This window comes from Carcharodon carcharias, chromosome 20 (assembly GCF_017639515.1).
Source record: "Carcharodon carcharias isolate sCarCar2 chromosome 20, sCarCar2.pri, whole genome shotgun sequence".
In the NCBI taxonomy this organism is placed as follows: domain Eukaryota; kingdom Metazoa; phylum Chordata; class Chondrichthyes; order Lamniformes; family Lamnidae; genus Carcharodon; species Carcharodon carcharias.
In genome coordinates, this window is record NC_054486.1 from 31,279,246 (window position 1) to 31,303,768 (window position 24,523).

Sequence of the window (24,523 nt, forward strand, 5' to 3'; positions counted from 1 at the left end):
TACTCAGGAATTGGTGCTATTGAACTGTTTTATCCCACTCTTAAAATCCATGTTTTTGTGTGTCTTTTGTCTTATATATGTGTCTATAGGGATTTAAGAAGGGAGTAGAGTTTAAGTTATAGTGTTAGAAATTAGCAGTTCATATTTCTTTCTTTTGCTACTGGTTAACAACAGTTTGTTCACTAAACAGTTATTTACATATTAAGTTTACAAACCTGGTGCTCGTATTCTGTTAACCTAAATTAAACAGTTAGGTAGAAATGGGGTAATCTGGTGGTTTGGTCAAATTTTTCACATTTGTTGCAGCTCCGGGAACGGTGGGCTTGATATTACAGCGCACTTTGCCCAGTGAGTCGTGACACACCATACAGTTACAATTAAAGGGATGATGTCAGATATCCTAAAGTTACAATTAAAAGGATGATGTCGGATACCCTACAGTTACACTGAAGCGGAGTCCATGTCCAAATGCAGCAAGACCTGGACAAAATCCAGGCTTGGGCTGACAAGTGGCAAGTAACATTCGTGCCACACGTGCCAGGCAATGACCATCTCCAACAAGAGAATCTAACCATTGCCCCTTGACATTCAATGGCATTACCATCACTGAATCCCCCACTATCAACATCCTCGGGGCTATCATTGACCAGAAACTGGACTACCCATATAAATACTGCCATTACAAAAGCAGGTCAGAGGCTAGGAATCCTGAGGTGGGTAACTCACCTTCTGACTTCCAAAGTCTGTCCATCATCTACAAGGCACAAGTTAAAGGTGTGATGGAATACTCTCTACTTGCCTGGGTGTATGCAGCTCCCACAACACTCAAGAAGATTGACACCATCCAGGACAAAGCAACCTGCTTGATTGGCACCCCATCCACAAACATACAGTGACAGCAGTATGCACCATCTACAAGATGCACTGCAGGAACTCACCATGGCTCCTTAGATCGCTGATGCCTAGAAGGACAAGGGCTGCAGAAGCATAGGAACACCACCAACTGGAAGTTCCCCTCCCAAGACACTCACCATTCTGGCTTGGAAATATATCGCTGTTCCTTCACTGTCACTGGGTCAAAATCTTGGAACTCCCTCCCGAACAGCACCATATGCATCAGTTCAAGAAGGCAGCTCGCCACAACCTTCTCAAGGGTAATTGGGGATGTGCAATAAATGCTGGCCTACCCACATCCCATGGATGCATTAAAAAACAGCTGCTTGCAACGTAGTGGAAGTGACACTGTAATACATGACAAAAATACAAAAATACCTGGAAAAACTCAGCAGGTCTGGCAACATCTGCGGAGAGGAGCACAGTTAACGTTTCGTCCATATGACTCTTCAACAGAACTAAGAAAAAATAGAAAAGAGGTGAAATATAAGCTGGTTTAAGGTTGGGGGGGGACAAGAAGAGCTGGATAGAGGCTCAATGATAGGTGGACATAACCAAAATATGTCACAGACAAAAGGACAAAGAGGTGTTGAAGGTAGTGATATTATCTAAAGGAATGTGCTAATTAAGGGTAGAAAGCAGGACGAGCAAGGTACAGATAGCTCTAGTGGGGGGTGGGGTGGAGTGAAGGAATCGAAAAAGGCTAAAACCGTGTTCGGCCCATCTCCCGCGCATCCGCCCTCACACCTTCTTCTCCCTCCCAGAAACATGATAGGGTCCCCCTTGTCCTCACTTATCACTCACCAGCCTCCGCATTCGAAGGATCATCCTTCGTCATTTCCGCCAACTCCAGCACGATGCCACCACCAAACACATCTTCCCTTCAACCCCCCCGGCGGCATTCCATAGGGATCGTTCCCTCTGTGACACCCTGGTCCACTCCTCCATCACCCCATACACCTCAACGCCCTCCCACAGCACCTTCCCATGCAACCGCAGAAAGTGCAACACCTGCCCCTTTACTTACCCACCTCTCACTGTCCAAGGGCCCAAACACTCATTTCAAGTGAAGCAGCATTTCACTTGCACTTCCCTCAACTTAGTCTACTGCATTTGTTGCTCCCAATGCGGTTTCCTTTACATTGGAGAGACCAAACGCAGACTGGGTGACCGCTTGGCAAAACACCTTCGGTCTGTCCACAAGCATTACCCAGACCTCCCTGTCGCTTGCCATTTCAACACTCCACCTTGCTCTCATGCCCACATGTCCGTCCTTGGCTTGCTGCATTGTTCCAGTGAAGCTCAAAGCAAACTGGAGGAACAGCACCTCATCTTCCGACTAGGCACTTTACAGCCTTCCGGACTGAATATTGAGTTCAACAATTTTAGATCATGAACTCTCTCCTCCATCCCCACCTCCTTTCTGATTTTCCCCCTCCTTTTTGTTTTTTCCAATAATTTATGTAGATTTTTCTTTTCCCACCTATTTCCATTATTTTTAAATATATTTCCATCCAATGTTTCAACTCTGCCTTTTAGCCTTTTTCAATTCCTTCACCCCACCCCACCCCCACTAGGGCTATCTGTACCTTGCTCGTCCTGCTTTCTACCCTTAATTAGCACATTCCTTTAGATAATATCACCACTTTCAACACCTCTTTGTCCTTTTGTCTGTGACATCTTTTGGTTATCTCCGCCTATCATTGGGCCTTTATCCAGCTCTTCTTGTTTCTCTCCCCCCCCCCAACCCTTAAACCAGCATATATTTCACCTCTTTTCTATTTTTTCTTAGTTCTGTTGAAGAGCCATACGGACTCAAAACGTTAACTGTGTTCTTCTCTGCTGATGCTGCCAGACCTGCTGAGTTTTTCCAGGTATTTTTGTATTTTTGTTTTTGTCTTGGATTTCCAGCATCCACAGTTTTTTGCTTTTATACTGTATACATGATCTGGATTTGTCTAATTTACAACATGAGCTGGATTCAGAATCCATCCACAACTGTAGATTAACTGTGCACAGGCAAGCCCCGTGCATATATTAAAACCTTACAAACTTAACTTTACTGCTCTGGCTATAGAGCTTCCTAAAGATTGGTACGGTGCAGATAAGCAGCTGTACCTAAATCAAACTACAAACAAAATAAACCAGCTTGGCCACTAGAGACGCTCTTTTGTCTTTGTTACCATTAGTACTTTGCTGGTGAAAGTGAAGAGCAAAATCTCATTTTGAACTGCTCCAAAGACAGTGCTGTAAAATAAATGGGTAATCAAAGGAAAGTTGTCCTGTTTAAAAGTGTGGCTATGCAGCCTGTCCACTTAGACCAGTCATATGCTAAACTGTTTCAGTCTGACTTTTGATGATACGATTGTGACAGCCAAAGGAGCAAAAGATAAGAAATCGAGTAAAGATTGTCTGCTTTACACAGAAATACTACAAAAATGTACTGCTTACCATTGGTTTTGGTGTCTATAAATTCATGAAACTGCTCCTTCCACAATCCTAGATCTTCTTCACTCTCCTGCAAATTCAAACCACAATCAAAAATTGCAGAACTCACTTAGTTCAGCATTGCACCCAGCTTAAGCCACTAATTAGAAGTTGCTAACAAACATTCCATTAAATCTAAATGGCAATCAAAGCCATCAGCGCTGATGGGAAGCCCAGCCTCGAGTCAGAATTTTGCATATTGGGCTAAATTGACCCTGAATGATTATTTATTCAACATTCTAACCGTATTTTTTTTTCAAATAAAGTTTTATCCCCTATATTGCCTCTGCTATCCCGAATGTGTTGACTCCCGTTAGGCAGGGTTGCTGCCTTCTGATATCTTATTCAAAAGGTTGTTCTTCATGCTTAAGTTTTGAAAGTGAGTGCAAGCATTCTATTCAACTGTGAAGGGCATCACTGCCAATTCAGGTTTGGTCTTCACCCAGTGTCAAGTCATTCAGCCTTTTAACTCATTCAGCCTTTTAACAAAAACCTGCTGAGATCTAGCACAGCAACCTGCCTGATCTGTATAGCTAAGTACTACACTATGTGGTGCATGGTACCCAGTGGAGAAGCCCCTACCAGATCGTGAACAAAAGTGGGAAACACAGTTGACTTCCCCACCCCTTGAAGTTGTAGCTGGGACTTCTCTACTGGGTACCATGCTCCAAGTGGTATGATACTGAGCTATACAGACTAGGCAGACTGTTGTGCTAGATCTTAGTCGAGCAATAGCTGGAGGATTACAATACCTGGCCTCAGTATTGTGAGCTGGGAAGGGGAAGCATATCAGCCTTGCCTCTTGATTTTTACCATTAATCAATGGCCTTTACGGCAATTGTTGCATGAGGGCATGATTGGATCTATTCAAACAACCTGTGGGAAGCTCACGGGTTTGGTTCACACATAGCCACTTCGTTGAGCTGTGCCCCAGCACCTTTGGATGGGCGAGGAAAAGAAAGTTGAAAAGAGAAAAAGCTAACACTTTGAAAGAAATGTAACATTCAATTTGTAACAACACAGATCTATTTTTGAAAGTGGCTCTAACTTCAGGGTTTTACCACTGTACAAGTAAAGCCACCTTGGAGTGAAATCCTCTTTCATAGGAGAACATGGTCATTTTTCCAGAGTTAAGACAGCACAAATGAGATTGTATGCTCAGGCATTTTGCTTCAAATTCACCCATTTTTGTGCATCAGTAACTAAATAGTAAAACAGGTATCCCCATAACTTTCATCATTGAAAGTGACTTTCACCTCCTTTCTTTATGAAGTAGCACTGGCTCTTAAGGATCAAAACTTTGGTTCGAAAGCATTGCTGTCATCTACCTGGCTATCTGAAGCATTCTTGCTTTTTCCCTTATTGGTCATCCAACTGTTTTACCATAGCGGTGGAATGTTTGGCAGAGAAAATTTAGCATTTTAAATTACAGAACAAGTGCAAATTGCTGCCTATGTGCATATTGGAACTCGTGCAGGTTTGAACAATTCTTCTCCACCCCAAAACGCTCTGCAGCTATAGAGAGGTCAATGAGCAGTGGTGGTGAAATCACTGCATTAATGTCAAGGGGGAGGGGGGCTGAGCACTTAGTCCTGGTTTCAGAAGCTCTGATCTTTGGAAATTGCAGCATTGTAGTGGGCAAAAGCAGGTTATGGCTATCTTCACGAGGTTACCCTGAAGACTAAATCAACAAAAGAAAGAAAATAACTGAGCCATTATGATCAGAAACTAAAACATTCATCTCCAATTTGTGCTGTATTGGTTGATCTCAATAAGGGGGCAATTAAAAAGAATTTGCATTTATATGATGGCCAAGTGCTTCCCAGCTAATGAAATACTTTGGAAATGTCACTTTGGTTAAAACACAACAGCCAATTAGGTGGTTTCACAAACAGCAATAATATGTTTTTTCTGAACACAGTTGAGGAATAAATGCTGGCTAAGACATTGGGAGAACTGCTATGCTTTTCTTCAACTGGTGCCTGGATTCTTGTAAGTCCATCTGAGAAGGCACACCAGTCCTTGAATAGTAGCCCAGGATTTTCTGGAACATGGCACAAATAATTGGGAGGTTGAGGGCAAGCTGCAACTTTTGTGGGGCTAACAATGAAGCAATCCAAATCGTCCAACAATTTGTGGCGATTCACAAATAACGGAGAATCACAAATTGCTGCATGATTTGCACACTAATAATGGTGAGTGCCATTATACCTACAGTCATCTGGCCAGCATCTCAAACCAAAGGTGGCAGCTCCAAAAGTGGCACTTCCTCAGTACTGCCCTTGAACGTCAGCCTAAATTATGTGCTTAAGTTTCTATAGAAGGGTTTGAATGTTTGATAGGGTTGGACGCAAAACTGATCAAAGGCCAACACTGACAGTAAAAAGCTGTTAACAGGGATTCTTCCAGTCCCAGCAGGTGACACACTGCAATGCTGTATAAACCATTTGATGACCTACATTATATTTATCCTTCCAACATTCAATCCTATTCTCAGCCAGATATTTATCTGGCTCTTCATTAAAAAGAAATAAGTTTAGAAAGCTCCAGAAGTACACAGGGCATCAGTCTGCATCTGAATTAGAACGGCAGGTTATTAGTGGAACCTCTTCATTCCAAACAAAACCACTGAAGGCTTCATCCATAGGGCTGAATTTTGCATTTGTCAGGCGAGCGGGCCCAACCAAATCAGTGGAGGATGGGGAGCCAATCCCCGCTGGCGAAACATGCCGCGCTGCCATTTTGCGCGGGCGGGCCAATTAAGGCCCGTCCAACGCGTTTCAGACTCCCGTGTTCAGTGGGAAATTCAAATCCAATGGGGAACCAGCAGTCTGTATAAAGAACAGCCAGGCAGCCTCCTTTAGGCTGTTGACCATGGCCAGCGGCTGGGCACCAGAAGAGGTGAGGGCGGAGGGGGGCAGGCTGCAGGGTAGGCCAGCAGGGGGGCTACTGTGCCCCTCGGTTCTCCGATGCCTGCCTTGCTGTCCTCCTGGAAGAGGTGTCAAACCTTCGGGAGTTGTTGCTTCCAGAGGATGGGAAGAGGAGAGCCCCCCACGTGACCAGGCAGGTGGGGAAGGAGGTGGCGGACGCTGTTAGTTCTCAAGGTGCTGTGCGGTGCACAGGAACGCAGTGCTGCAAGCGCTTCAATGATTTGTTGTGCTCTGGAAGGGTGAGTACCATGTCAGCCTTGCCCATTTTACCCAGCAGGTAGCCTTAGCCTTTGAGGCCCCCGCACACCGCACCCCACCAACCAACATCTTAGTGTCATTATTGCATTGGACATTTGGCACACGCTGGATGGGCAAACAGATAAGTGACCATGCTTACATCAGCCTTAGGAGAAAATGGGTTCTCCCCACAGCATATGTTGGTGTTTGTTGCATTTGAGTAGTCTGGGGGCAACCTGCTGGGGAGGTAGCTGTACACATACTCAGAACTCCAACACACGTCTTATTGATGGTGATAAGATGGTGGAAGGGGAGCCTCAAGGTGTCGTGGCCAAGAATCATCTGCTGGCCTCGGCGCCACACCTAGTTGCGCCTCCTTGCAATGGGTGCTAAGACCCGTGTGTTATTCAAAGTGATGGACGCTGAATGTGTCCAAGGTGGCCATTGGGGGAGGGGGTTGGCAGCAGCCCTACTACCTTCTGGGGACTGATCAATAGCTGGAGTGTCAGTGGACTGTGGTGGGCATGCTGTGCTGCAGCACCTCACCACTTGAGGAGCAGGCCATGGAGCTGGGGAGGAGGCAGGCAGCCAGGTCGGCAGGTGTTGGCGAGGCTGGGGTGCAGCAGCCAGATATTTGAGGGCCAGAGTCCCAACCACTCTGTCTCCCCACCATCCAAAGCATTGATGATTGCTGCAATCGTTAATGCAGCAACACTGCTCATTCACAGACTGATACAGTCAGACGTGTGGGTCATACACAAAGGCTCCTCGGCCCCTTGAGGATGAGCGTCTCTAGCACCTTCCAAAGTTGCCTTATCCCATTTGTGACCACTATCCCCATGGCCTAACATGCCATGGCATCGCTGCTGCACATCCAAAGACTTATATCATCTTAGGAGGGTTTGTACCTCCACCATCCTTTCAGCCAGTGCGTCCCACATTACTCTGTCCAAAAGGTCCTGAGCACCTCACCTGTCAACCTCATGGCACTCAACTTAAATAAATGCCACCACGTTAGTCTTCCCTGCACCAAGGGGAAATGTTGCCTTCAGTCCACCCGTTCTATGCCCCTCATAACGGTACGAAGGTCAATAATGTAACCTGTCAATCTCCTGTGCTCCACGGCAAAGGTCACAAGTATATGCACTGTTTCCTCATAACTCCAACTCTCTAGGCCGGCATGCATCCAGGTCAGGAATCTCTGCACTCTCCCCATTCCAATGCCATCCCTCCCATGAAGCGCAGGTCACAACTTAACGCAGAAGTGTAGATGTGGCCTCGACAGCGTTTTCTGCACTTGCAATATGACCTCCCTTTTCCTACATTCTATTCCTCGGCTAATAAAGGCAAGTCTGGCTTCAACCTTGTTAAACGCCTTATGTTCCTGACCTGCTACCTTAATGGCTCTGCCCAGCAAGGTCTCTGTAATCGTCGTGACTTCCCACGGTCCTACCATTACTCATGTATTCCCGTACCTTGCTTGTCTTGCCCAAGTGCTTAACTGCACACTTATCCACATAACATTCCACGTGGCCAGCCTGTCTGTATGCATGTGTAATGTTTGGGCCTCCTCTTGACTATTTACCACCCCACCAATGTTCGTCTCCTTAGGTTCTTGAAGGGTGAACAACTTATGGGGGGGGGGGGGTGTGGAGGGAAAGGGATGAAAGGTGTTACTGACTGAATGCTAACTGATGCACTGTCCTTGTTGTTAATTTCAGTATCACCACCACATGGCCGCCACTAACAAGTACAGAGCGCCCCCTCCACACCTGAGGGCCAACGCTTGCAACTTGCATCACATCCTTTCAGCAAGCCAGGCACCAGCGCAACGACAAACACTTCGGTGGGGATTATGATGTAGGCTAGTGTCCCGGGGCATAGTGGAGAGGGCACTTCACAATCGCTGGAGGAGATGGCACGGACAGACAGTGCCAATGGCGCCAGCAGCCAGAGGACTGCAGGGAACCAGGCATCTACTGAATCCGGCAGTGATGATGTGCCTCTGGACATGTCAGCCATGAAGCTGCTGCAGGACAAGTGGCAGGGTGCAGGGGAGTGTCTGACAGTGTTGCATGAGGGTGTGCTTCACTTGGTCTCTGTGTTGGAGGAATCCAGGCAGAGTGTCAGTGATGGCATGAACCTCAGGACAGAGCTTCAGCCTTCCTCCATTGAGAGATTGGCAACTCTCATGGAGAGGGGCTTCCAGCGGATTGAGAATCTTCTGATTGGGTTACGCTCTGACCTGCAAGCCAAGTGTCGTCACTCGGTGCCCATCCATCTGCGGTGAGCAGGGAGGTCCAACGTGACCTCATGTCGGCGCAGCAGCTGCCTGTTGTCACTGCAAGCTCCTCTCAGGGCGCTCTGGATGAGGGCAGCAGCTCCTCCACCCCTCTGCCAGTGACCGTTGCATCCGTTGAGGCTGCGACAACTGGGGAGGTGCCAGTTCTGGAACTGGCCACTCCCTCCCAGGCGGGGCCAGTACAGGCTCCAAGGGCCAAAGGACAGCCGTCAAGGTCATCAAGGCCAACAGGAGAGAAGAATCAGCAGGCTGTCTCACAAGCCACTCCGAGCGATGGGGCGGCACCTAGACGTAGCACTCGCAAACGTAAGCATAAGGCACATTAGGCACTCCATGGGTTTGTCACTGGTGATTTTGTGTTGGGCCTAGATTAGGGAATATATCATTATGTATGTCAGAGCGATGTTTATGCTTTATTTTGGTGGCAATAAAGTTCACTTTTCTGACCATGGCTGAGGGTGTTTCCTTTGTGCTGAATTTGTATGTTTCACAGACATATCATGAGTGTTTGAGTGGACATTGATGTTTCTGTACTAAGCCCTTAGTTGCAGCTAATGAGGTGGAAGATGTAGCACCTAAGTTCCAAGTGTGGAAGCGCCAGGCAATGCTGGTCCTGCTAATCCATTTGTGTGGAGCTAGCTGAAAGTTCATTGGATTAAAGTGTCCCGGATGTCCCTGCCTCTCTGGTGTAGTAGCAGGTTGGCATGCTGCCCCTCATCATTGCCCTGTGCTTCCTCATCCTCTGAGCCACTGCTAGATTCATCATGTGCAGCCTCATCCACTGCGTCAAGGTCTTCATCATCAACTGCATCCCCCCCTTTCCAGCGAAAGATTGTGCAAAGCACAGCGTACTACCACTATCATAGAGGCACGATCTGGGGGTACTGGAGTACCTGAGCGGTCCAGGCAATGGAAGTGCATCTTGAGAAGACCGATGGCTCTCTCCTCCACAGCCCTTGTGGTGTTGTGGCTCCTATTGTAGCACTCCTCAGCTTCTGTTCTTGGATGGCGGAGAGGAGTCATGAGCCACCTTCTGAGGGGATAGCCCTTGTCACTCGCCAGCCAACAATCCAGCCGAGCTGGAGCACTGAAGAGTGTTGGCACCTGGGAGTGTCTGAGGATGTAGGCGTGGAAGCTGCCTGGGTACCGTGCACAAACTTCCAGAATCTGCATCCTGCGATCAAACACTATCTGCACGTTCATGGAGTGGAAGCCCTTCCTGTTGACGAAGGCACTGGGCTCACCTGCTGGCGCCTTGATGGCCACATGTATACAGTCTATTGCACCCTGGACATGGGGGAAGCCAGCAATGGCCGCGAAGCCTCTGGCTCACTGTGCCTGACTTGCCCGGTCGCAGAGGAAGTGGATGAAGGTCAATGCCCGTCTGAACAGAGCGTCTGTAACCTGCTTGACACAAGTGTGGACAGCTGATTGGGAGACACCACAAAGATCACCCACCAAGCCCTGGAAGGAGCTAGATGCGTAGAAGTGGAGGGCAACTGTGACCTTCAGAGCCGTTGGCATGGGGTGTCCACCCACACAGTTAGGGGAGATCTCAGGGCCAATTATCTGACAGATATCATTCACTATCCCCCTTGACAGTTGCAGCCTCCTTCGCCACTCCACCTCAGTTATATTGAGGTAGCTGCTTCGCCGCCTGTATACCCTGGCAGCAGGATAGTGGCATCTTCTGCAGCCCCTTCCACCTTGGACAACTTCTTGGCCCTGCGCTCCTTGTGCCTGTGCCTGGCCTCCCAAAGGTGGCTCCCCTGGAGGCTGATTGTCCACTCCTGGCCTCCTCCTTATTCTATCCCTCCCCTCCTCCTCAGAGGAGCTGCCTCCAGTGGAGATGTCAGAACCCATACCCAGGCTAAATGGAGGCCTCCGGAAAGCTGCAGGCCTGATAAAGATTACTGTCTGCAGAGTGCTGAGCTGAAGCTTCAAAGTACAGAGAAAGCTATTGGAAATCGGTCTGAACTGCTAACACAGGCAAGGTTAAAACACTTTCTGCATTAAATACTTCAGATAAAACATTATCAACCCCTCTGAGCCCACATATCCCATCCGTGGGTGAGATTTGTTAAAAAATCAGTTATCCGCCTGCCCATTGGGCCCGTGCGCCAAGGCAAAGATTGCACGGGCTCCTCAAAATCGGCATTAATTGCCAAGTTAAGGGCCTTAACAAGGCCTTTAATTAATGGCGGGCGCGTGTTGCGCTTCATAGTGCGCCTGCCCACCTAAATATCACGATGCTGCGCGCTGATGTCGCTACACTCGCCCAACGTCAGCACGCAACATTTTAAGCGCTGACGAGCGGGCTCTGCCACCTGCATGTCAGCCATAAAATTCTGCCCATAATGTTGACTAATCTTTTCTCTTTTGGATATAAACTCAGCTATGTATTTTCAGCATTTTCTCTTTTAATTTCTCCCTTTGAAGGAGTTAATTGGCACATTTTTAAATGGTCTGACTGCCAGTGTGCTCCATGTACCTACTACTTTATGGGTGCTCCATATAAATTTCTTCCTATGCTATGTTGAGATTTTTCCTATCCTTTTAACACAAACACATTAATCACTGCATTACCACAGCACCCAATGTTAGTCAACACGCCCAAATTCTAGGGTGCTGGAAGATCTTCTAATTTTTAGAGAACTGAGGCTTTGTAATTTCCCTCCAGTTGGGTTTCCGCCCTGCCACAGTACATAAAAAGCTTTCATCAAAGTCACAAACGGCATTCTATGTGACTGTAACAAACGCAAACTTTCCCTCCTTTCCTTTTCAACTTGCCTGAAGCTTGTGACACATTTGACCATGCCATCATCCTCCAATGCCACCCCCCCACTCCCCCACTGTCACAGCTGAGTGAACATAAGAACATGGAACAGGAGCAGACCATTCGGCCCCTCGAGACTGCTCCGCCATTCAATAAGATCATGGCTGATCTACTTGAGTTTCGAATTCTACATTCCCATCTACCCCCGATAATCTTTGATTCCCTTGCCTAACAAGAATCTATCTACCTCTGCCTTAAAAATATTCAATGACCCTATCTTCTGAGGCAAAGGGTTCCAAAGTCGCACAACCCTCTAAGAGAAAAAAATTCTCCTCATCTCTATCCTAAAAGGGCGACACCTAATTTTAAACCTAATTTCTGGATTCACCCACAAGAGGAAACATCCTTTCCATGTCCACCTTGTCAAGGCTGTTCAAGATCTTGTATACTTCATTCAAATCACCCCTCATTCTTCTAAACTCCAGTCTATCCAACCTTTCCTCATAAGACAACCCACTCATTTCAGGTATCAATCTAGTAAACCTCCTCTGAACCATCTCCAAAGCATTTACATCCTTCCTTAAATAAGGAGACCAAAACTACACACAGTAACTAAGGTGCAGTCTCACCGATGCCCTGTATAAATGAAGCATAACATCCTTACTTTTATGTTCAATTCCTCTCGTAATAAAGGCTAGCATTCCATTAGCCTTTTTAATTACTTGCTGTACCGGCATACTAACTTATTGTGACTCGTGTACTAGAACACCTAGTTCCCTCTGCACCTCAGAATTATGCAGCCATTCTCCATTTAAGTAATACTCTGCTTTTTTGTCCTTCCTGCCAAAGTGAACAACTTCACATTTTTCTACATTAAACTCCATTTGCCAGATCTTCTCCCACTGGCTCAACCTATCTATATCGATCTGCAATCTCATGTCCTCTTCACAACATACTTTCCCACCTATCTTTGTGACATCTGAAAAATTAGTTACCATGCCTACACTCCCCTCACCTAAGTCATTGATGCAAACTGTAAAAAGTTGAGGTCACAGCACAGACCATTGTGGGACTTCACCTGTCACATCCTGCCAATCTGAAAAAGACTCTTTTATGCATACTCTTTGCTTTCTGCCAGCCAGCCAACCAATCTTCTATCCAGGCTAATATGTTGCCCCTGCACCATGCACTTTTATTTTCCATAATAACCTTTGATGCCAATCCTAGAATAGTAGCCCAGGGTTTTCTGGAGCACGGCACAAAGAACAAGGAGGTTGAGGGCAAGCTGCAATTTTTGCAGGGTGAGCAATGAAATAATCCAAATCATCCAACAATTTGTGGCGATTCGCAAATAACGGAGAATCACAAATTGCTGGATGATTTGCACACTAATAATGGTGAGTGCCATTATACTTTCAGTTATCCGGCCAGCATCTCACACCAAAGGTGGCAGCTCCAAAAGTGGCACTTCCTCAGTACAGCCCTTGAATATCAGCCTAGATTATGTGCTTTAGTTTCTATAGAAGGGTTTGAATGTATGATGTTCTGGGTCAGACGCGAAAGTGCAATTACTGATTGAAGGCCAACACTGACAGTAAAAAGCTGTTAACAGGGATTCCTCCACTCCCAGCAGGCAACACACTGCAATACTGTATAAACCACTGTATAAAACTTATCAAATGCCTTCTGGAAATCCAAGTACAGTATGTCTATAGGCTTCCCTTTATCTACCGTGCAAGTAACTCCTTCAAAAAACTCCAATAAATTGGTTAAACATAATTTTCCTTTCACAAAACTATGCTGACCCTTTCCGATTGCCTTGAGCTCTTCTAAGTGCCCAGCTATAAATTCCTTAATGATCGACTCTAACAACTTCCCCAAGACGGATGTCGAGCTAACTGGCCTATAGATTCCTGTCTCCCTCCCTTCTTGAATTGAGGGGTTATATTTGCTACTTTCCAGTCTGATGGAACCTTTCCAGAATCTAGCGAATTTTGGAAAATTAATACCAGTGCATCGACTACCTCATTAGACACTTCTTTTAAGACCCTAGGATGTAGTCCATCAGGACCCAGAGACTTGCCAGCCTGCAGCTCCATCAATTTGCTCAGTATCATTTCCCTAGTGATTTCAATTTTACTGAGTTCCTCTCTCCCTTTCATCTCCTGATTTGCAGCTATTACTGGAATGTTTTTGTATCCTCTATAGTGAACACAGAAGCAAAATATTTATTCATTTCTTCTGCAATTTTTTTATTATTCGTTCATGGGATATGGACATCACTGGCTAGGCCAGCATTTATTGCCCATCCCTAATTGCCCTTGTTTAGAGGGCAGTTAAGAGTCAACCACATTACTATGGGTCTGGAGTCACATATAAGCCAGACCAGGTAAGGAGGGCAGATTTCATTCGCTAAAGGACATCAGTGAACCAGATGTTTTTTTTCCAATAACCGGCAATGGTTTCATGGTCATCATCAGACTTTTAATTACAGGTTTTTATTGAATTCAAATTCTACCATCTGCCGTGGTGGAATTCAAACCCAGGACCCCAGATTATTACCCTGAGTCTCTGGATTACCAGTCCAGTGACAATACCACTATCCCACCACCTGCCCATAATTTCCTTATTATCTACTATTAACTCGCCACTGTCACTTTCTAGGGTCTAACACTCACTTCACTTACTCTTTTCCTTTTTAAATACCTGTAGAAACTCCTGCTATCCATTTTTGCATTTCTAGCTAGCTTCCTCTCATACTCTAATTTCTTTCTTCTAGTTAACCTTTTAGTCATTCTCTGCTGTTTTTTACATTTTGACCAATCATCTGTCCTACCACTCACCTTTGCGGAGTTGTATGCTTTTTCCTTCAGTTTGATGCTTTCTTTAACTTCTTTAATTAACCACAGGTGATGGATCCACCCCTTAGAATTTTTCTTTATAATAGGAATGTACTTATTCTGAATACTCTGAAATATCCCCTTAAATGTCTGCCACTGCTTCTCTATTGATCTATCCTTTTAGCCTAGTTTTCCAGGTCACTTCAGCTAGCTCAGCTTTCATGCCCACATAGTTGCCCTTATTTAAGTTTAAGGTACTAGCCTTAGACCCACTCTTCTCCATTTCAAACTGAATGTAAAATTCAATCATATTGTGGTCGTCGCTACCTAGTGGTGCCTTTGCTCTGAGGTTATTAATTAATCCTGTCACATTACACAATACCAAGTCTAATATAACCTGCTCTCTGGTTTGTTCCAGAGCATGTTGTTCTAAGAAACTATCTATCTCGAAAGCATTCTAAGAACTCCTCATCCAGGCTACTACTGCCAATCTGATATTTCCAGTTTATATGTAGATTAAAATCACCCATGATTTTTCCGTCCCTTTATCAAAAGCACACAATATTATCTCTCGAATACTTTGTCCTACACTGGGGCTACTGTTAGGGGGCCTGTAGACCACTCCCATTTGTGATGTTTTCCATTACTATTCATCTCCACCCAAACCAATTCTACATCCTGATTTCCTGAACCAAGGTCATTTCTAACTATTGTACCAATGCTCTCTTTGATTAACAGTGCCATCCCTCCACCTTTACCCAGCTTCCTATTCTTCTTGAATGTCATGTACCCCTCAATATTCAAGACCCAATCTTTGTCATCCTGCAGCCACATCTCCGTAATTGCTCTCAGATCATATTTATTTACTTCAATATGGACATCAATTAATTTACTTTATTATGAATGCTACGCACACTCACATACAGGGCCTTCATTTTTGTCTTCTTGTTACCTTAGTAACATTGAGTCTTGACTGTTGATGCATTCTGAGGTTTTTTCTCCCTGTGCCTTCCTGTCATTCTTTAACCCTCATTTCTCACATTACTATCTTGCTCTCCTGTCTTGACTCTACACCTTGAATTGCTACCTCTAACCAAGCTTGATCCCTCAACCCTTTTGTTTAGTTTAAAGCCCTCTCTACTCCCTTAGTTATGTGAGTTGTGAGGACACTCGTCCTAACACAGCTCAGGTATAAACCGTCCCAACACCCCCCGCTTTCCCCAGTACTGATGCCAGTGCCCCACAAACCGGAATCCACTTCTCCCACACCAGTTTTTCAGTCACGCTTTCATCTCTCTAATCTTATTTGCCCTACACCAATTTGCACATGGCTCAGGTAATAATCCAGAGATTATTACCTTTGAGGTTCTGCTTCTTAATTTGGTGCCAGGCTCCTCATACTGACTTGCAGGACCTCTTTCCTAGTTCTACCTATGTCATTGATACCTACATGGACCATGACAACTGGATCCTCCCCCTCCCACTGCAAGTTCCTCTCCAGCTCTGAGCAGATGTCCCGAACCTTGGCACTGGGCAGGCAACACAACCGTCTGGACTCTTGCACTTCGCTGCAGAGAACAGTGTCAATCCCCCTCACTATACTATCCCCTACTACCACTACATTCCTTTTTGCTGCCCCTGCTTGAACGACTTCCTGTACCGTGGCCAGTTAGCGCTCACCTATTTCCTTTTCTATTTATCTAATTGCAGCCAGTGAATCACTTGCAATGGTTTCTCTTCCTGCTCCCATATTGTTACCTCTGGTGTTCCCCAAAGGTCTATCCTTTGTCTCCAACTATATCCCAACTACATGCTGCCTCTCGGTGACATCATCCGAAGGCATAGCATTAGCTTTCACAGAAACATTGACAACAGCCAGCTCTATCTCACCACCTCTCTTGACTCCACCACTTTTGCTAAATTATCAGACTGCTTGTCCACATCCAGTACTGGATGAGCAGAAATTTCCTTCAATTAAATATTGGGAAGATCAAAGGCATTGTTTTCGGTCCCTGCCACAAACACTGTTCCTTTACTAGAAACTTCATCCCTCTCCGAGCAACAGTCCGAGATTAAGCTTTTCTGTTCACAACCTTGGTGTCACATTTGATCCCCAGATGGGCTTCTGAATTTATATTCGTGTCATCATTAAGACCGCCTATTTGTGTCTGTTTAGCATTGCCCCATTTCACCTTTCTCAGCACATTTGTTGCTGAAAGCCTTATTCATGCCTTTGTTACCTTTAGACTCAACTATTCCAACGCACTCCTGGCTGGTCTCTTACATTCTACCCTAAGTAACTTGAGGTCATCCAAAATTGCTGCCCATGACATAAATTGCAACAAGTCCTGTTCTCCTATCATCCCTGGGCTCTTTGACCTACATTGGCCCCCAGTCAAGAAACACCTTGATTTTAAAACTCTCATCCTAGTTTTCAAATTCCTCCATGCCTAATTCTGTAATTTCTTCCAGTCCCACAACCCTCCAAGATAATTGCGTTCCTCTAATCCTGACCTCTTGTGCATCCCCAGTTTTAACTGCTGCACCACTGATGAATGTGTCTTCTGTTGCCTAGGCCTCAAATGCTGAAATACCCTCCTTACACCTCTCTGCCTCTCAACCTCACTTTCATCCATTAAGACACTCCTTAAAACCTACTTCTGACCACACTGGTAATCTGATGTAATATCTCTTTATGTGGCTTGGTGCCATACTTTGTTTTATCATGTTTTATCGAGCGCCTTGGGGCATTTCATTACTATAAAGGCACTATTTAAGTATAAGTAGCTGTTGTTGAAATGGTTGTTGTTTGCCTTCTCTAGTTCTGGGTTCATAGCTCATTGGTTCATTATTCTAAAGATATAAACTCTTCGTGCTGGGGCAGACACCCTATTAGTAAATAAAGCATCCAAAGTCAGTTAGTACACCTAAACCTGAAGGGTCTGGAAGCTTACTTCAAGGCTGTAAACTTCTCACAATGACAATAGCCAAGTGGTGCAGTGGGGAACAGTGGCAAAATTTGCTCGTTAATACTGAAAATTAATTGAAAATGTTAACTACTAACTTCTCCACATTATGAGACACAGAAGTAAGTGGATAAAAACATTTTGTCTGGTTTACATTTAAGAAATTTAAACCACTCTAATACTTGATTACCTAGTCCAAAATTCACGCAATTTACTCGCAAAGCAACTCCAATCTCAGAAGTCCACTGGCAGACTACCAAATCCCGCAGAAATGAAACATGGCTGGAAATGACAGTCTCTTGCTTCCTCTCTCCTTTAGTCTGGTATCAACTCCTGAAACAATTTATCCCCAACTTTCCCTGGTCACTGTATTGGGACAGCGCTGAAGCAGGTGATCCAAGACAGAGTTCTGCGGAACACCTATGAGGAAGAGACTTTTACCATCATTCACTGCTTTCTAATACTGAGACAGGTTTCCAAAGGCCACCTAACTGTCTATTACCTTCTGGGTCTTCGTATCACGTTTCCTTTTGCCTTCCAGTAGGCTTCCTCTTGTGTTTCTAATGTATAGACAAAACAGAAAAATTACAGTTCTGACTTTATTTGCCAAGTATGCTCAGGCATTTAATTGCTTTGGGTACTGAAGTGGTCAACATATGTGTATAAAATTCCTTCGTACTCTATTTTAGTATACTCTCTAGCTCTTCAAATTAACACCAACACATTTATTTAATTATTTTTAAACAGTATTTTCACATTAAATTAAATCTCCTCGTTCTCAACAAGTTTGTTTTTCACAGAAGAGGGGGATGCCAATGCTGGAAATAAAGAGCACACCCCCTTTTTGCACTCGGCTGCAGCATACCCTTGATAAATGCAGGTTCAGCATGTCTCAATAATTTGCAGTGAGGCCTACTTTAGTATAACACTGTATTATATTTTTAATGCTGCTCACTCTTAAAAATAAACATAGCTCTATTAGTTTAATTGACCGGGCAATTGGTTTCTCATTTTAAAGAAAACCTAGCGTTTACCTAGCCCTTTTCACAACCTTTGGATATCCCAAACCACTTTACAGCCAGTGATTGCTGTCATTGGTGTTTTGTAGACAAATAAGGCAGCTAGTTGCATACAGCAGGGTTCAACAATGAGATAAATTACCAGATAATCTGTTTGAGTGTTGTTAGTTGAGGAATAAATGCTCTCCGGGGCACTCGGAGAATTCCCTTCCTCTCCTTCAAATAGTGCCATGGGATATTTTACACCTATCTGAAAAGGCAGTAAAGCCATAACCTAATGTCTCATTCACTAACGTTTGTAACGCACTTCCAGCAAGCCTCCTTTCTTCCACCTTACTTAAACTTAAGCACACCCAAAACTCTGCTGCCCGCACCTTAACTCACACCAAGTCCCACTCACCTATCACCCATGTGCTCACTGACCTACATTGGCAACCGGTTGAATAACGCCCTGATTTTAACATTTTCATCCTCGTTTCAAATCCTTTGAAGACCTCGCCCCTCCTTATCTCTGCAACTTCCATCAGCATACAACCACCCGAGATATCTGCACTCTTCCAATTCTGGTCTCTTATGCATCCTCAATTTTAATTGCTCCATTATTGGCAGCTATGTCTTCAGCTTCTGAAGGCTAAGCTCTGGAAAACCTGCTTGAATCTTCTCCACTTCTCTTTCCTCCTTTAAGGCGCTCCATAAAACCTGCCTCTTAGACCAAGCTTTTGGTCATCTACCTGAGTATAACCTTATATAGCTCCATGTCAAAGCATCATGGGATGTGCCATATAAATACAAGTTGCTGTTGTTGACTCAGAGGGGAAGAGAGCTGCCAGTTTTTTTCATGATAGCATTCCTACAATGTTGAGATTGCAGGTTGAATACAACAGGCCCAGGACTAAACAGCATGTTCCAAATATCCTTAAAGCTTAGAAGCAGAAAAACACAGGAATATAGAAAATTTACAGCACAGAAGGAGGCCATGAGGATTAACGTGACTTAAGCTCTGCCTAAGAAGGAACTGTTCTTGGATCAGGATTGGGTGAATCAAAATATGGTTCACTGAAAATCTAAACTGTGGAAAGAAGGGAGCTTCTGTGGTTTGATATATCTGAATCTACCAATCCATCTAAGGGGAAATGGCACTGTACTTGAGCAGCCCTGTCCAACCATTTTGTACAGGGGTAAGGGAGGGACACATTTCAATTTTTTTCTCACTCAAGGGGCAATTGAGCAAATTTTGGAAAGCTAAGATTTGGCACAACATTAAACATGAATTTCAAAAATGAATACTGAGGTATGAAAAGAAACAACTTGCTGAGCAGAAAAACAATGCCAAAGCAATAAATTGATAATTTTAAAAATGAATAAGAAATAAAGATGACAGTTAGAGTGTGAGAGGCTGAGCATGTGTGTCAGGCTCACTCCCAGTCTCAGGGTGCTCACTGTCTGGGTGAATGAGGACCCTGAGACTGGGAATGAGCCAGAGCTATTGTTTTGGATGGGAAAGGCACAATATTCTGTTAGGTGAGATTTATTTCCATTTGTCTTTCAACAGATTTGTGTCTGCTATGTGTATATGTAGGAGCACAGGTGAATTCCCAGTTAATACCCTCCACCTGAAGGCATGTAAATACACAATTACTATACAATTAACATTTTAATACCAGAGCTTGAGTAAAGGGGAATTTTAAAAAGAACCACAGCTTTTTCTTTTACCTAGAGTCTGATATAAATCAAATTGTATTGTGGCTGAACTAATTGCTTATCACGTGTAAGCCTACAGAGTGAGTGTCCAAACGATGGAGGAATCATAGTGAAGCTTAATATTGTCCTCAGTCTACAAAATTACATTTTCCATCAGAAGTCAACACATATCAGCCAAAGGAACCCTTGCTGATTTCCCTCCATCCCCTTCAATCCTGGGTCTAGTAGGGCAAATGTAATTCATGTGGTTTTTCCTAGATGGTCAACTTAGCATAGTTAGTAACACTTTCACCTCTGATGAATCGGTTGTGGGTTCAAGCCCCACACGAGGATTTGGACACTCAACCCAAGTTAAATTGCTGGTGCACTACTGAGGGTGTGCTAAATTGTCTTGTAACTTCTTTTTATAAGACCAGGTCTTATTTGTTTGCTTGAGGTAAATATTAAAGACCCATAATACTATCTGAAGGAGACCAAGGGGTGATGCATTCAACATTTTTTGCTCAGTGCAAAAGATTAACTGGTGATTCACCTCAGTGTTGTATGGAAATTGCTAATGCAGAATGGCTGCCACATCTTTCTGTGCAACATGTCTCTGAACTCCAAAATGAATTCTCTGTGTCAAACATTTTTGAGATGTTTTGACAACATGATAAGTTGTTTGTAACAAAAATAAAGGACTTGCATCTTACTTTAACTTAGTGGAGATTTTTTCAATTTATTCACAAGACAAAAGAATTTTAGAAATCAGTTTTAGTTAAATACATGTCTCAGTCTAACTCACTACAAATTTGGGAGTGTTTTAGAAACCAGCAAAAGGTCACCAAAAAAGAGGGAAAAAATGAGAGTGGGCTAGCCAGGAATATAGAAACATATTGTAAGAGCTTTTACAAAAAGTGAGAGAATAGCTAACGTAAATGTTGGTCCTTTAAAAGCAGACAGAAAAAATTATCATGAGCAATGAGGAAATGTCTTCACAGTACAGTCATAGTTATACAGCACAGAAACAAGCCCTTAGGCCCATTGTGTCCATGCTGGCCATCAAGCACCTATCTATTTTAATCCCATTTTCCAACACTTGGCCCGTAGCCCTATGTGCAATGCCGTTTCAAGTGCTCATCTAAATACTTCTTAAATGTTGTGAGGGTTCCTGCCTCTACAACCCCCTCAGGAAGTATGTTCCAGATTCCAAACACCCTCTGGGTGAAAAAACTTTTCCCCAAATCCCCTCTAAATCTCCTGCCCTTTATCATAAATTGATGCTCCCTGGTTTTGACACCTCCGCTAAGGGGAAAAATTTCTTCCTTTCTATTCCCTCATAGTTTTGTATACCTATATTAGCTCACCCCCTCAGCTCTAAGGAAAACAACTCTAGCCTATCTAGTCTCTCTTCACAGCTGAAATGCTCCAGCCCAGGCAACATCCTGGTGAATCTCCTCTGCACCCTCTCCAGTCCAATCACATCGTTCCTATAGTGTGGCGACCAGAACTGCACACAGTGCTCCAGCTGTGGCCTAACTAGCATTTTATACAGCTCCAACATAACCTCCCTGCTCTTATATTCTATGCCTCTGCTAATAAAGGCAAGTATCCCATATACCTTCTTAACCACCTTATCAACCTGTGCTGCTGCCTTCAGGGATCTGTACACCAAGGTCCCTCTCATCCTCTGTGCTACCTAGGGTCCTACCATTCATTGTGTATTCCCTTTGTGTATTCTCCTATTTGATTGGAGTTTTGGAAACTTACACTTCATCTTGCGACTTCTTGCGGAGATGTTCGAAGTATAAAAAGCCAAGAGAATTCACACTTATTGGCAGTTCACCCTGATTCCGAACGTCCATTCGAAATGGCTTTGCTATAATTAGTACCTGAGAGCATCCATCAACAGTGGCCAGTGTTACAGAAAGCCCATCCTTAGACACTATAGAGAGTCTGGAAAACATTTAAAGAAATGCAGTAAGCAGTGTGCCCCACATTCACATAGAGCTTTCTATCTTAGAAATGCTCAGAAGATAAACATTTTTACATTCAATAGCATGAACAGATAGTTAACACATTGAAACAACAGCAAAAATTTGGATTGATATATTACCTTTAAAGGGACAAACTAACAAATACATTTAAAAACATGCTCTGTATTTGCCAGGAATGGAAATCCAAACATTGCAATCACATTATAATTGAAAGATTAAATTATAATTTTCCTACTATAATACTCCCCTCAGCCCTGCTAACAATAAAAGAGGATAAAATATAACTAACTCATGGTATTCTTATGGGTACCATGGTCTGCAACACAGTTCTGATGTTTAATTGATAAATGAGCAAATCAAAGGGAACATAGGTACTTATAAACTACAGTCAACCTGTCAAGTTAATCCCCAATAAAAGAATAAAATGTTTAAGAGAATAAAAACTCATGTGCACGTTCATTTTTTTCTCATTAGCTATCCGTGTTAAATGAATAGCTGCGAAATGCCTAAATGTCACGGTATCAAAATGCCTCTCATCGAAATTACAAACGGCATCCAATGTGACTGTGAAAGGTAAACTATCCCTCCTCTCCTCAATTTGTCTACAGTTGACTACATTATTCTCTTCCGTTATCGTCGAGCTGGGTGGGACTGGAAACACCTGGTTCAATTCTTATCTACCTCATCATAACCAGAGGTCTGAAGAAGAGTCTTATGGACTTGAAACATTAACTCGGTTTCTCTCTCCAGAGATGCTTCCAGACCTACTCGGTTTTTCCACATTTTCTGTTTTTATTTCAGATTTTCAGCATCTGCAGTATATTGCTTCTATCACTTTGAATGATTTCCCTTTCTGCTTCCTCTGGTGTTACCCTGTGTGTTCTCCCCAAGGATATATTCCTTGCCCCCCTCCTGTTTCTCATCTACATTCTACCCCCCAGCAACATCATCTAAAAGCACAGTATTAGTTTTCACATATACAGTGACGACACCCCGCTCTAACTCGACACTACCTCTCCCGACCACTAAATTCCCCACCACAAACTTGCTCCCTCACCACTGACTCTATCCATCTTCTTGACAACTATCTGAGGCTGAACCAGCAAACTCACAACACTGGTGTGATATTTAATCCAGAGATAAGATTCTGACTATATATTCTCACCATTAGTAAGACTGTCTATTTCCACCTCCGTAACATCGCTCAACTCCATCCCTGCCTCAGCTCAACTGCAGCTGGAACCCTCATCAAACCTTTGTAATCTTAGACTTAACAATTCCAATGCATACCTAGCCAGCCTCACACATTCTACTCTTCATAAACTTGAGATCATCCAAAACTCTGCTGCCAATGTCTTGACTTACTCCAAATTCTGTTCACCCATTGCCACTATCCTCATTGGCCTACCTTGGCTCCTGTTTAAGGAACACTTAAATTTTAAAATTTTCATCTTGTTTCCAATTCCCTCCATGACCTCATCTCTCCAAATGTCCTCCTGCCCCACATATCCTCTGAGAATATCTGTGCTCCTCTAATTCTGGCCTCTTCAGCGTCACCGGGCAGAATTTTGCCCTTGGTGGGCGTGCGGGCCCCACCGGCTCGGCAGCGGGCAGACAGCTGACCCCCACCGCCATTTTGAGTGGGCGGGCCTTAACGGCCTGCCCGACAGGAAGCACTATGCGCTTCCTGTGCGGGGGGGGGGGGAATCCCCAGCATGCGCACGAAAGAGCGCACTACTCCCTGAGACTAAGTGCTGTCTCAGTGAGATTAGTGACAATGTACAAAATGTAAAAAATAGAAAAATAAAATATTATTAACATGTCCCCCTTATATGACAATGTCACACGAGATGGGACATGTTAATAAATATCACATTACATTTATTAAAGTTTTTAAAAAGGAACATGAAACCTCATCTTGCCAGTGGATGAGGTTTCATGTATTATCAGAAGCCCGCTGGGGCTCCTGGCCTGCCCACCAGCCTTAAGGTTGGGCGGGCAAGGCCTTTAATTACTTTAATTACCCTGTCAATGGTCTCAATTAGCCATTGACAGATCGGCGGGCGGACAGCTGATTTTGCTGTCCACTCACCTTCCTGAAAATTTAAAGGGACTGGGATGACGTCGGGGGTTCCTCCTGACATCACCCCGCATCATTTTCCTGTCGGCGAGTGGGCCCCGCCTCCAAATCGCCAACAGGAAAATTCTGGCCACTGATTTTAATCACTCCACCATTGGTAGCCCAGCCTTCAGCTGCCATGGCCTAAGATCTGAAACTTGCTTCCCTAAACCTCTCATTACCTCTCTTTCCTGCTTTAAGGCAATCCTTAAATCCTATCTATTTGATCAAGCTTTTGGTCATCTGCCCAAATAGTACCTGAGGGCATCCATCGAC

At 44.3% G+C, this 24,523-nt stretch overlaps 1 protein-coding gene across 4 annotated transcripts in view; it reads right to left on the reverse strand.

Moving 5' to 3' along the window:
• Positions 1-24,523, reverse strand: part of LOC121292831 (neutral alpha-glucosidase C-like) — a 172,260-nt gene that overhangs the window by 85,797 nt on the left and 61,940 nt on the right. For all 4 annotated transcript variants that reach the window (XM_041215287.1, XM_041215285.1, XM_041215284.1 and 1 more), the window contains exons 6-8: positions 21,902-22,087; positions 17,935-17,992; positions 3,346-3,412 (exon numbers count right to left, since the gene is read on the reverse strand). In XM_041215287.1, the coding sequence (XP_041071221.1) occupies positions 3,346-3,412; positions 17,935-17,992; positions 21,902-22,087 (311 nt within the window). The remainder of the gene's footprint in view (positions 1-3,345; positions 3,413-17,934; positions 17,993-21,901; positions 22,088-24,523) is intronic.